A 12953-nucleotide genomic window follows, 5' to 3' on the forward strand; every position below is an offset into this window, starting at 1 on the left:
GCAACGTGCTCAGGAATAGCAGTTTCAAACAACGGATGGGGCAAACTAAAACACAACCAACACAATACTGTGAAAGGGCAGTGTATCCGATGGTTTTTCTTTCCTGTTTTTTTCTGCATATTTGGTGATTAAAAATGACACGAGGTAAAAAATTCAATCCTCACTGAAAGCGTTGGCAAGATCTCCACTGAATTCAGCAGTGTCGAGACTTCACCCTAAGTGACTGGTTGGCCGTTCGGTTTCTACATGGGTTGCAGAGAGTTGCTCATACCTTACTGGAGTCCCTTGAGTGAGGACTGATCTGCTTCCTCAGCACACCAGCCGTGCCCGTCAGCAGAACAGGGATGTGGGCAGGTCCAAAAAGTAGCATTTCCATTCAGCTCACTAGAACTGAGGCACAGGGAGGGAGGACCGGGTTTGCACAAAAAATGAGTAAAGGTGCACTCAATGAAAAAGAGGAATCTCCAATTTCTAGACAGTCAAATAAAATACAACATATAAAATAAGTTTTAATGCATTTTCATCCAGTACACAGGCATTTGTGAGTATCAGCTACTGAGCTATCATTCACAGCAAAATACCAAAACACTGAGATAGCTGTGCAAATCCTTTTCTTAGTTCCTTGGCAAGCAACAGAAAGAACTGACGAGTAGCTACACAATTAATTTTGAACACTTACAGAGCAGAAACCTAGAAGGTACATTGCACACATAAAGAACAACAGAAACACAGGTTCATGAAGTAGCACATACTCTGTAGTTAGATAGCTCAAGATTTATATGTAGAATTACTTTCTTCTAGTAATCAAAATGAGGCCTTTTGAGAAATCTGAAAGCCATCAGCCCATAATTCTACCTCAGGTGCCTGCTGCTCTATCACACGCTGTCCTTATTTGACAAGCAAAGATATGTTATTGGTGAGTGCATGCTTCTCTAAAACCAGGAAAAAGCCTGCAAATATTGTTTTAGGAGAGCAGTGAGAGCACAGGGGAACTCGTTAGAATTCCACAGGATCAAGTCCAAAATTTTCTCTGACACCCAGCAAACATCAGCAGAAATGTTCTGCCTAAATCACCATGTAACCCAGCTTACTGCCCTAGCTTACTGAAATAATCGAAGACAAAATATTCCGATACTGATCTGGAGTCTTCATCCCTTCAGGGGAAGAACTCCAGATCGCTGTGTGACATTCAGTCCTTGTTGTATCCTTATACATAAGATTAATACTAAATGAATAATAAAATTTGCAAAAAGCTAAGATTCAAGACCTGGGAATGCATTTTTTTTACTATGGACTGGATCGATCTCATTCTTTTTTACTGGGCAGCACTCAGGCAGGGGTCAGATATTTACAGGTAAAAACCCATCTCCAATGGTCGTTGCTTTTACAGACCTCACTGACGTCTATGCTTGTTGAAAGTCCCTCTTTCTTCTTTTGTTCATCCAAAGGGAGCAGAAGCCAGAAAGTTTGAATTGATGGCACTGGTTCATCATGACAGGTATCATCTGAGTTCACAACCATGTTTTTAGATCGTGCAGCTACAAGTTTTCATTAGCAGAGCTCTTTTCACTAGAGGTCCTTTAGTTCTAGTACTTCACGAAGCCAGCTAGCTGCAAACTCCAGCACTATTGTAAGGCAACTTGAATAGCGAAAGATTTGCCCAGTATTTATTACAAAACCATTCTCATAAACTTCTTAGCATCAGAATTTGTAACAATGGCTTATGACATGGCTATGTTATGGGACGAATGCACCTATGTGTGCCGTATTTTATCCTACAAAAGGAGCAGAGTGATGTTTAGCTTTTGGGAAATAAACTCTCTTTTAGGGCACCCACACATTTTAGTCCACAAAATCTCTCTCAGCCTTTTGAAAAGAAAAATAAGGCAGCGCTACAAAGTGGATTTGTGTGACAGTTCGCCTCTGGGCTTGCGGACAGTTTTGCTCATTGATTTGCAACCCATGGTTTGGAACCTCTGGCTCCTGAACAGTTACTGAGAGAAATTGTGCTTACATTTTAGGCAAGCTTTTTTATCTGCTTCCTTTTAATGTGTTAATTTACTCCACCGCAAAGCCAAAGGGCCAAATTCACCCCTCTGATAAGGCTTCTATTATAGGAGCATCACTGGATATGCACTGAAGGCATTACTCAGCTGTGGAGAGATCACCGAGTAATATTGTCAAAATAAACACTTTTGAGTTGCACGTCCTTGAAGGAAAGATAAAGGGATTGTGAAGAGAACGAGAAGGAACAGAACATCAGAGATGAAGAAAATTAGATAAAGGGCCAGGAAGAAACTGTTTGATGTAAACAGAGTGACAAGTTAGATTAAGAACTCTCATTAAAGCGTGCAGGATTTGCCTACAAGCAATTCAGGCAGGGAATTTGTTTACAACGCTCTGCCAAAAACAACAGCAGATGAAAAAAAAAATCATCGGTAGGGGGATTTTAAATAATACTAAGTCTGCTGTATCCAAACACTCACTAGGACTATGCTCAGTACCATTACATTCTTTGACCCACTGAGTGAACAAGGCTATGCCCTGTTGCACATTAATGTGCAGCCCCTCCAGAAGCCACTACTAATAAGAGTGTGTCACTAATTACTCCTAGGTTACTTTAGTATGCAGCTCTCTCTGAAATTATATACCGGTACTAAGATTTTGTTGCTAGTGTGGAGGAAAATCCACCCTGTGAGGACTGTGCAATCTCAGGCATGATTGTATACTCAGAGCCCGCCGTGCCTTTACCAAGTTAGCAAAACAAAATTTGGAGAAGTGCTGGAAACTTGGAACATCACCTTGCATTGCTACGTAGCAGTGCCCTTCACTAGAAAGGGTCCAGCAGAAATACAGGTGCCAGTCTAAATTAAAAGCAACTTCTTCTGGAGCAGATGGCAATGGCCAAGTGAATCAACAGAACACAGCACCTTGCTCAACAACAGTGAGGAATTAGGGGCTTGGCAAAAGCCACTCAGTGTAAATCCTATTGCGACTGAACCAGATTTAAGGAGAGCTCCTCGTCGTTGTTAGCCCCAGGTTAACGTCCCCCTCTAGCGACCTCAATTTATGGTAGGGATTTATTTTTTTTTTTTCCCAGCAGCATGTTGGCTGATGTCCCTGTATGATTCTGATAAGATTATGGGAATTTGAGTCACCGCTTTCCTCCTGGCATGCTTACAGGCTACAAAAAAATACCTGGCCTGGAAAGAACACGCAGCGAGGGTGAAGTTACACAATGTGCTGGCAGCAATGCTCTCCCAAGAAGCTGATCTCTCTGCCTTTTCCCAGCCCCTCATTCTCACCCTTGTGCAAGAGTTCACTGCACATGAGCTTCCTTTTCAGACCAATTCCCTGTGGGGCCATGATGCAAGTCAGACCATTGTTATCACCCGGGTTAAAAATAACCCATCCTAAACCAACTCGACTACTAAAGATTGTGTATTTGCACCAGCAGATGCTTAGTTCCTTTAACACAGCTTTGTGAGCGGAGAGAGCCAGAAAACTGTGTCAGGTGCCACTTTCTCAGGCTGTACAGACGACCTATGACTGGTGATCCACAAAATTAAAGCCGCACAGATTCACCATTCCTGTGCTGCAGAGCTCTTGAGACCCAGATCAGATGTAAATATCAGAACTCAGAATAAATATCAGAATACCAGAATTCCTGTCTAGTTTTGCAGTAGTCCGAACAAAAATGCTGGTTATCACTGGAGCTAGTTTTTAAAGACTGACAGGAGGTACCAAAGGCTTAAGGGCTCCGTTAAAATCCGAAGTGTGATCACAGGTAGGAACGTGAGGTGGTGGGAAACCACCAAGCAGAGGGGAACAGAAAGCACCCATGCGCAAAGCGTTCAGTATCAGCCTGCAGCTCATGATTCATCATTTTGATCATTCTTTGAGGGAGCTGACTGCTCATTTCTTTCAAATAAAAGGCGTCGTTCCATTTTATACCATTGTGCAGAAACGCTTCTTGCCAAAGATCAGAAAAAAATTGCAGAGCCTCCTGTTATTTAAAGATCACATTTGACAGGCTGAGTCTATCAACAAAACACTGTTCAAAGTCAGCAGACTTTTTTGACAGAGATTTCAAAAGGATTAGAAAAAATGCTGGCAATTACTTATTTCCATCTCTTATCTGAAATTTCCTTGCCTGTATACTGGGAAGGAGACCTGAAGGCAAATATGAAAAAGAGAGTATATTTCTTTTATTAGTTGAAATTAAACAGTCCAGATGGCACAACCTCGCCTTGTGGCCTGTCCCCTGTAGTCAAAAAGGGACTGACAGCTATGAGACAAGCAGATTTGATCTCGCTTTCTTATTATGTAAACTTTGGTTGTGCAACATGAGTCTATGAAGATAAAAAGGAGAATCTGCATACACACAGTATAAAATACAACTACTTTTTCACTTTACACACCTTTCAATACCCCTCTGGTGAACTACATACTAAATTCTGTTATGTTGTGTGCCTTTGGCAACAGCATTGTATGGAACAATGTCAGAAAGATTCATTATTTTTAAATCTGTTTTATGCTGTGCTTTCAGTTGCAGCTCTTGGATTTTGAGATGTTTGGAAAAGAAGAGAAGAGAAGCTTGTTCTTTCCTTGGGTTTTGAAAAGGTACTTGTTTATATATTCCATACAAATCAGAAAAAATGAAACAAACTTCACACTATTTTTATGCTATTCAGTGTCCTGCCAATGTCTCGTTTGTATGCAGCATACACTAGATTTGCCTAGAAGGATTTAGCTCAGTAGCTGGCACATTTACATTACAGAACAACATACACAGTTTCAGTCGATTTCATTGTTCTTACAATGGGAAATAAATATGAAAAGTGATTGTTGCTGAAAGTTCAAAAATGCAGTCAACAAATTGTGAAATTGCAAAAGGTCAGACAAATTTAATAAAATATTTCCATTTACCTTCCTCAGCTTTACACAGCCCGCTTAAAATAATAAGATTATCTGCGGAAAGCCTTTACCCAACTGTTTATATCACTTCATACAAAATATGTTTGAATTACCACAGCAATACAAGGCTATAAATTCCCAACACGCAACATGCCAAATTCAGCATAAGTTATGCTTTCTTGGCACCTAGAGGTTTCCCTTTTCCTTCCTGTACTCCCAATACATTTTCATTTGAAAAAATTAAAAAGCATATAGATGTTAAAACATAATGACAGCTTAGAATTCAAGTGACTTGTGCAACATTATTTTGTGCTTTCTACTTCATTTCCTCCTACTGCGATTAAAATTCATCATGCCCTTCTACATATACAATAGTAATGCATCAAATTCAGTCCAATATAGGTTTTCAACCCTTAAACTTGGCTTTAAACTACACGAGATCCTTGCAAATTCAAAAAGGTGCTTTTTCTGTGATCTTTCTTTCATGTTGGACGATGTCAAGTTCTGATTATTCAAGGTAGGAATGCAACCTTGAGGTATGATTGCAGCCTCCGAATCAATCTTAAACGTAAAAAGAAATTTTTCAAGAGCGCACTTTCTGGATTTAAAAAAGACACCGTCATAATGGTGCTACTAGAGCCACGGTACAGTACATCATGGCACATCTCCATAACATAATCAAGAACGAGAGACAGAACCTCTATTTACACAAACTTGATGCCACTTCCAGAAAAATATGACAGAAAAAAAGGAAAACATTTCCTGAATGTCCTGATTTTTTAGAAGGTTCCTTTCACTTTCTCTCCAGCGATCCCGTGGTCCTCCGCAATTGCATTTTCCCTGACCTGTTTAGTACGGACCGTGGGTGACACCAGCAAGAATTAGGAATCGTATGGCAAACGGCTTCCTCTGAGAGGATGCTCTCCCATACCCCCTTACTCACAAGCCAGCTTGCTGTCAAAACTAGAAAGGGCAATAGCAAAGGCTTGTAGCGCGCACATTGGGTAGTTGTAGTCCATGGTGAACACATCCTCAGCCACACGGCCAAACTGCATCACTATATAGTCAGCTGCAAGAAAGGTCAAAAAAAGACAAAGCATTATTTTTTGTTCACAGCCCTCACTCAATAAGCATCCATACAAACATCCTCCTCTGACCCAGCTGAACAAAGTACAAATGAAACATGCTCACACATCAAACTTCACAACACTCACTCATGTGAGTGGGTGTACTGGTATCTGATAGGGAGTAGCAAGTTGAGTGAGGAATATTTACGTGGTTAAGGACTGCAAGACTTGTTACTGACTTTCAGAGAAATTACATAGATTAAAATGTTTTTTGGTTTTTGTTTTTTTTAAACAGAGGTAAAATTAGTTCTCCATAAAATGCTCAAGCTTCTTACAGAGACCTAGTACAGGGTTTCACGTGCCACAAGAATCAATTAATTCTATTCCTACTTAACTGAAGGCAAGTGGACAATTAAGCATAAGGTAGAAAGGGAATGTATGATTGTCATTTAGATGTTGTCATGCATCCATGTTATATCATATTCAAAATTTTTTCCTTTTTGTACTCTTTGGCAGCAAGAGGAGATGTCAGCCTCATTCACAGTCTGAAACAACCTGTTTTGTTGAAGATGCAGATCTAACTGTTTTCCCTTAGAAAACGCATCAAATGCATGCACTGCTGTTTCAAACAGCGTTGCTTCTGGAGACTGGCACAGTCACTTTTACCACAGTTTCCTGTACTCCCTGGCTGTCTAAGCATGACGCTGTCCTAATCCAGTGTGGTCCAGCACCAGTGACTATTTATGCATTCCTGAAGCGAGTGCAAAGTGGGGCAGCCCCACACTGCTCAAGCACTTGTCTTTTGCCCTGCTCCAACAATTGTGAAAAAAAGAGGGCCCTACGTGGCTGATGGAATGCAGCATGCAGGTACGGAGCCAGAGGTGGTGTGAAAGGCAGTCCTGACATTTTCTAGTCCTGATGTTTTCAGGATGCTTGGTAGGGCTAATGCTACGAAGAGTAGTTATGGTGAAGTGGATGCAGAATGAGACCAGTCAGAGCACCACCAGTTGGACAGTGTATGGAGACCAGAGCACACAAAAAAATCAAGGAAGGGCAATGTGATTGAAGTGATTGAGTGAAGTGATGCTGCCCCATGGTCCTGCTGAACGGGGGTACATGATGCAGTGAGTTGGACCCACACAACTAAACTAAACTCATCCAGGTAACAACAGTAAGGGCAGAATCACTGCCAGGCTGGGTATGTAGTACTGTTTCTACACACTAAAAAGAGATAGACAAACTTACGATCGTTATCGTGAATAATTTGGAAGTTCTTCACTGAGGCCTGTGTGACTCGACCATGGAAATTTAAAACATAGGACTGAGTGTCATCATTCCACACTGGAGTTTTGTTGTGCAGCTCAATGACACTTTCTGTATTTTTGTTCTGCCATCTTGCAAGCAGTGTCTCATGTTCCTGCACACACCAAAGATAAGCACTTCAGTTCAACAATCACAAAAGATGAAAATATAAATTCACACACACACACAAATGTCCATAAATCCAAGCCAAAACACTTAACTGTCACTGTCAACTCTCAGCACAGCATCATCAAATAAAATAGAGAAATCAGAGTATCTTAATAAGGCTATGCAGTCGAGTCCTTTTTGCAGCTTGGAAAAGGTTAGCTGCATCTTTTGTTATCAAAATACATTATTATTTGTAGTGCTGTTGTGAGTCACAGAACTAGTCACACATCCCATTGTTCTGAAACTGTTCTAACATATTTTTTTTTAAATCTCTAAATCTCCAGAAATGCAAAAAACTAACTCTATCTGAAAAAAAAAAAAAAAAGTAATTTTTATTGTTGACTGATGGACTTACATTTCGTGGTCTGATGGAAACTCGTTCATGATCCATATTCATTCCTGGTATGATCACACTCATTTTACGAGGTCCTTTAAACCCCAAGACATTTGTTTCCTAAATGTAATTAGAAAAGAGCTCATCATGTTCTGTATTTTTAAAGTTAATTTCTTCAACAGAAAGATACAGCAATAGCCCAGGAAACTTTTGTTAGTGAACTCATAAGACATCTTGAACTCCCACCTTCACTGGCACTGCCAAACTCTAGCTTTTGTCTGAGAAGCTCTGACAACAGGAAAAATAGAAATAGAGAGGTTTCCAAAAACACTCCTAGCACTGGCTGCCAGCAACCTGAATACAATTTAAGAAATAAAAAAATAATTCCTCTGCTAAAAAAAGATAGGAACTAACCAAATTGCTTGGATACTGCTAGATCTGAAAATACAGTAGTTGTATTTTAAAAATCATAAAACGCAGTCACACATTTTGATGAGAGACTAAATTAAATATATGGGACCAACTCCATTTATTCCAGAGCCAGTACAAGAGCAAACAAGAAGAAGCTGCCAGTAAGAGCATCTGTTACCAGTGCTGTGGTTTTCAGTCTTCAGATATATTATGCTTAAAGATGAGCATGGCAAAAAACAAACACATTAGCATGAAGGCAGATTTTTGAGCTATGGAGGCAGAGAAAGTAAAGAAATAACATGGGCACCAACAACAAATCCATGGAAAGTACAAGTTCTTCCATTAAGCATGATTTGAGGCATTTCTGACCAGTTTTTCACAAAAGCATCCAAGTATTGCACTATCCTCTCAAAATACAACCACACGAGACAGTGACACCTCTAAAGGTCCAACTCCACCCCTCATGTTTTGTAGTTGTTTTTTTTTCTCACATACATATTTCCCCTTCACCATTCACAAATGAAGGGGGCCGTGCAAATTTTACTTGTACGGAATATTCTTCATTTATCAGACCTTTGAAATAATTTTGGCTGTGTCAGCAAACCATCTGGAGATTTTACACAACTCATTGATGATTTGAATGCATGCTAGGAAAACTCCACTGAGACATTTTAATAAATACTCTTGAAGCAATCTAGGTATATTTATATACGTCCATGGCTATATACTTTAATGGGAAAGATTCAACCTCTTTCCCAAATCACTTGTATCAAGGGCCCTGGCAAAGTAAACCAATGTTTTCAGTTCAGTTGGAAGCATTACTTGGTTTTGTATCGTGACAAGACTCAGACTAAAATGACTGCCAGCAGATTTTATAAGCAGGAGAGACTCAGCAGAGCAGAAGTCAATTTCTAAGAAAAGATTCATACTTATGCTTATTTTCCACTAACTGCTGACAATTTTGGTCTTCTCTGCAATGCCTTACAAGCTTTTCTTCTCATCAAGCTGCTGTTACGCTATCCACAATTCATTTAGATGCTGACTGGTTGAAGACATTGTTCAAGGTAAAATTAAATAATAGTGCTGAATCACTTCCCTCCCAAGAAGCAGTGCTATCACTCTGAAACAACAGTACTGTATTCTTGGGATTTATTCAGAAACGTAAACTCAGTCTTTCTGCCAAATGCTAAAGGAATGGTTTCTAGCTGCACATTGTATCAATCACCAATTACACCGAACATTTATTGGCAAACGTGATCCTTTTGCTAAACTCAAGATACAGAATTAAAACTCTACAAGCATAGAATAGATGAGGAAAACAGTGTGCATAAAAGAGGAGCTTAAATTAAGAGCAGACCTTTCCAATCTGCGTTGCACCAACCAAAATTATTTTCCCTTGTCTCCCGGGTTCTCTACTTGCGTGTGCAAATTCAAGACTACCAACAGCACTATTAGGGAACATAGGCCGAATTATGATTTCACACCATTTTAATGTCACTGGCAGTCTTGAGTTACATGGGAGCTCCACGTAATTGCTGTTAGCTGGCAGAGCTCTACAGATTTAAATCAGCTACGGTCTTGGCCCAGCAGTGTTGCTGAGAAGCTGCACTCTCTGCCTGTGTCCAACCAGCAAAGCTGCTCCTGCAGGCATGCGTCACAACAAACTGCACTGAAAGAGTGCAGACCCTCTCCCCGGTGTTGCTTTTAAACTATTACACACTTTCGTAAAAATATGGCAGATATTCACTGTGTTGGGAATAGCTGCCACGATAAAAGCTGTACGCTGCATATGCCAGCAGCTCCCAGGAGACTCGCAATTTCATTATCCCATATTTGTCTTTACTTCAGCAACTTTCCTCTCTGGACTTGGATTTGCACAGGCATGCCTTGTCCTTAATATATTCTGTAGAAACACAGATTTTCAGAGAAAACCCAAAACCACAAAACCCCACTACATGAGAGTATAACGCAAGTGATTGAGGCCTAATCATGAATACGTAGTTTTATTCTGGCTTTATTGAAACCTGAGTCACACCTCACAATGCCAGCTGAGCTCCCTGCCTGTAGAATCTGATGCCAACTGAATTGTGCGATCCTATGGCTATAAAGGAACCTGGAGCAGAAAATCCTGGTACAAAAGGTACAGTTAGGTCTCCTTGTTTCTTGATAAATTCTGCCAAGCGATTCTGAAATCAGCCATTAGGTGCTGCTGCAGATTTATTAGTGTGCTAGCCTGCCATCATCGAGAAAGGTAAAAATGGGTAAGAGCACCTGATGAAACGCAGTCTTTGCACTAACATTACTCACGTTGCTTGAAACACATCTTAAGGTGAACTCCACAATGAGAGCTCTCTGTTTATCCCACAATTAATGACAGATATTGCTACCTTCTGCCTGCATAAACCAGACCTGCCGAAGATTCAGCAGGTCAGGCTCGGTGAATTGGTGGGAGCGGGTACAGCTTGCTCTCCAGATGGGTACTTGATTGGATGAGTTGAGACACAGTGAACTGCATAGTGGCACTTTCAAGATACTGCTTATTAAAATTCTTTGCTGCAGGAAAAATCTCAAGGCAAGAATTAAGTTACCTTAGGACAAGGGTGTTTCAGGAGTGCTCTTTACGGCATTCTTTGCTGTGGTTCTGCTGCTTTCAGGAACATTAATCTCACCTTAGCAAACCTAACTATTAATGAAACTTAATTTAGATTTCCTTTTGTCCTCTGGACATAGCACACCGGCAAGCCTGCTGCCTTTTGCCATGAGTATTAAGACATCAGTGGAATGAGTCATTTTCTTATACAAATGTACAAGTTTTAAACTGCTGATCTGCAAACAGGCATATAAAACCAGCCTTAGTCTTATCCACATTCTCCAAACAGGGACTGTGGTTCTGTTCTTTCCAACACGTGCGCTGCAACTTCTCATTACCTCTGCTGACTGCAACTGAGTTTCTTATTTGGTATTGTTAATTGTTCAAATGTCAGTGTTGCTCCCTTATACAAACAGTGCCAGAATTTTTCAATATATAACTTTTTAAAACTGTTTTTGTTTTCTATTTCCATTTCCAGTTTGCACCAAATGATTAGTTACCCGGTGCTAGAGAATGCCCTCCTGTGTAAACCAGTAAAATTACCTTTTTTAAATATGGAAATTCTTCTAGGTTCCTACTGAAACTTCAGTTGAACTACAAACTGACATCAAATCCTGGACTCTGTTGTTAAATCCTGCTATCTGGATTTTCTGAAGTTCTCAGAGTTTCAAATCCAACCGGTACAGAGGGGCCATGTTGAGCACTTGTGTGTGCAGAGACCACATGCCCAAATAAGTGCATATGAAGAAATGCACAATTTATAAAATATTCACATAAAAAACTACAAACTAAGCAGCAGAAAAAGAACACTAAAAGTTAATACTGTCACCTCGGTGCTCTCAGCACTTTGCACGGTACGGATGGGTCTCTGCTTTCCTTTTCCTTTCCTGCTTAAAGCTTCCAGGCGCACTGCTTCTTGCATCCCGAAGCTGACCTTTCCAGGGACACATTCTGTGCATATGCTGGTGAAATGCTGTGACAACTAGACCTTGAACTGGCATTCTTGATTAGAATTAGATAAGAACTTTTCAGAAAGTGATTCCTGAATATTTTGGTCAGTTGTTGATTTAGGAAAACAGAAATTTTTCTATAGGACTGCATATACAAATCAGAAGAGTTACTTGGACCCAGAGATTTCTGGGCAGAACACTCTCAGTAAAGCAGTTAGTCATCCTGTAGCCATTCCACAACACCAACTGTGCTCCAAGCCCTAGTTGTCTGCATTGCTTCTGACAAAAGCTATTTACTCTCCTATAAGAAGCAGTTTTCTCTCATTCAAACGCATTTTGAAAAACAAATTTGATTTGCTTTGTTTTGCTTTCCAGGTAAAAAGGATTTTTAGAGCTTTTATGCCAGTCTCTTTGCCACTGCTGCAGACCCAACTGTCCAGCTATGTGTTTTGGATCAGAGAGGCCTCCCCCAAAATGTCATTATAAATGATCATGACTTAGTTCAGCAACTCCAGGTACACAACTTCTCCCAGTTCAGGAGGCTCCCCCAGATGGTGCCTGCAGTCTGTGAAGCATCCTACTTTTGGGGGGTTATGTAAGAGCTCCAACGTCTTCTGATCAAAAGTGAGAACTGGGCAACCTGGTTCTATGCACGACATTTTTCACCTCTACTTTCTACCGAATTTCCCGGTTTCTCCGGTGAAGATCAGGTGTTTCATTACGTCAAAGCATAAATGTTGACTTACATAATCTTAAGTGAGAAGGAAATTCAGTGTGTTATTTCAGAAACTGAGCTGCCCTTTCTTGCATATTTTGCCTGTGAGCAGTACTTACATAACAAATAGCAGCTAGCTCCTGACGCAGGATACTCGCTTCCAGGCTTGATGTTGTTTTCATTGGATTTACTCCATTGTCATAAACTGTAAACTTAGTTCCCATAAGATTTGATCTATCAAAAAAATGGAAAATCCAATCACCATTTGTCAATTACACTGCCTCAGACATCTATCCTTTACTGCACTATAGCCCCAAAGAAAAGACAAGTAATATGAAGTACAAATAGTTGTTAACTCTAATCCCAACTGAATGGCACCTCCTGAATTGAAGGCCATAACAAAAATGTAAAGGTAGCGCAGAGCACAGCAAAGGTTCCTATCATTACACTGAAGACTTCTCATCACATCTCGTAAACTAGTAAATTCAAGAAGGCAATA

General features: G+C 40.3%; 1 protein-coding gene across 2 annotated transcripts in view; it reads right to left on the minus strand.

Moving 5' to 3' along the window:
- Nucleotides 1-489: 489 nt before the first annotated feature.
- The window catches only part of TUB (TUB bipartite transcription factor), a 70289-nt gene continuing 57825 nt past the window's right edge, over nt 490-12953 (minus strand). For both annotated transcript variants that reach the window (XM_084287580.1, XM_084287579.1), the window contains 4 exons: nt 12574-12688; nt 7810-7908; nt 7230-7401; nt 490-5986 (listed from right to left, as the gene is read on the minus strand). In XM_084287580.1, coding sequence (XP_084143706.1) covers nt 5853-5986; nt 7230-7401; nt 7810-7908; nt 12574-12688 — 520 coding nt within the window. In that variant the 3' untranslated portion in view covers nt 490-5852. The remainder of the gene's footprint in view (nt 5987-7229; nt 7402-7809; nt 7909-12573; nt 12689-12953) is intronic.

Source organism: Netta rufina (assembly GCF_964035555.1).
Source record: "Netta rufina genome assembly, chromosome: 5".
In the NCBI taxonomy this organism is placed as follows: domain Eukaryota; kingdom Metazoa; phylum Chordata; class Aves; order Anseriformes; family Anatidae; genus Netta; species Netta rufina.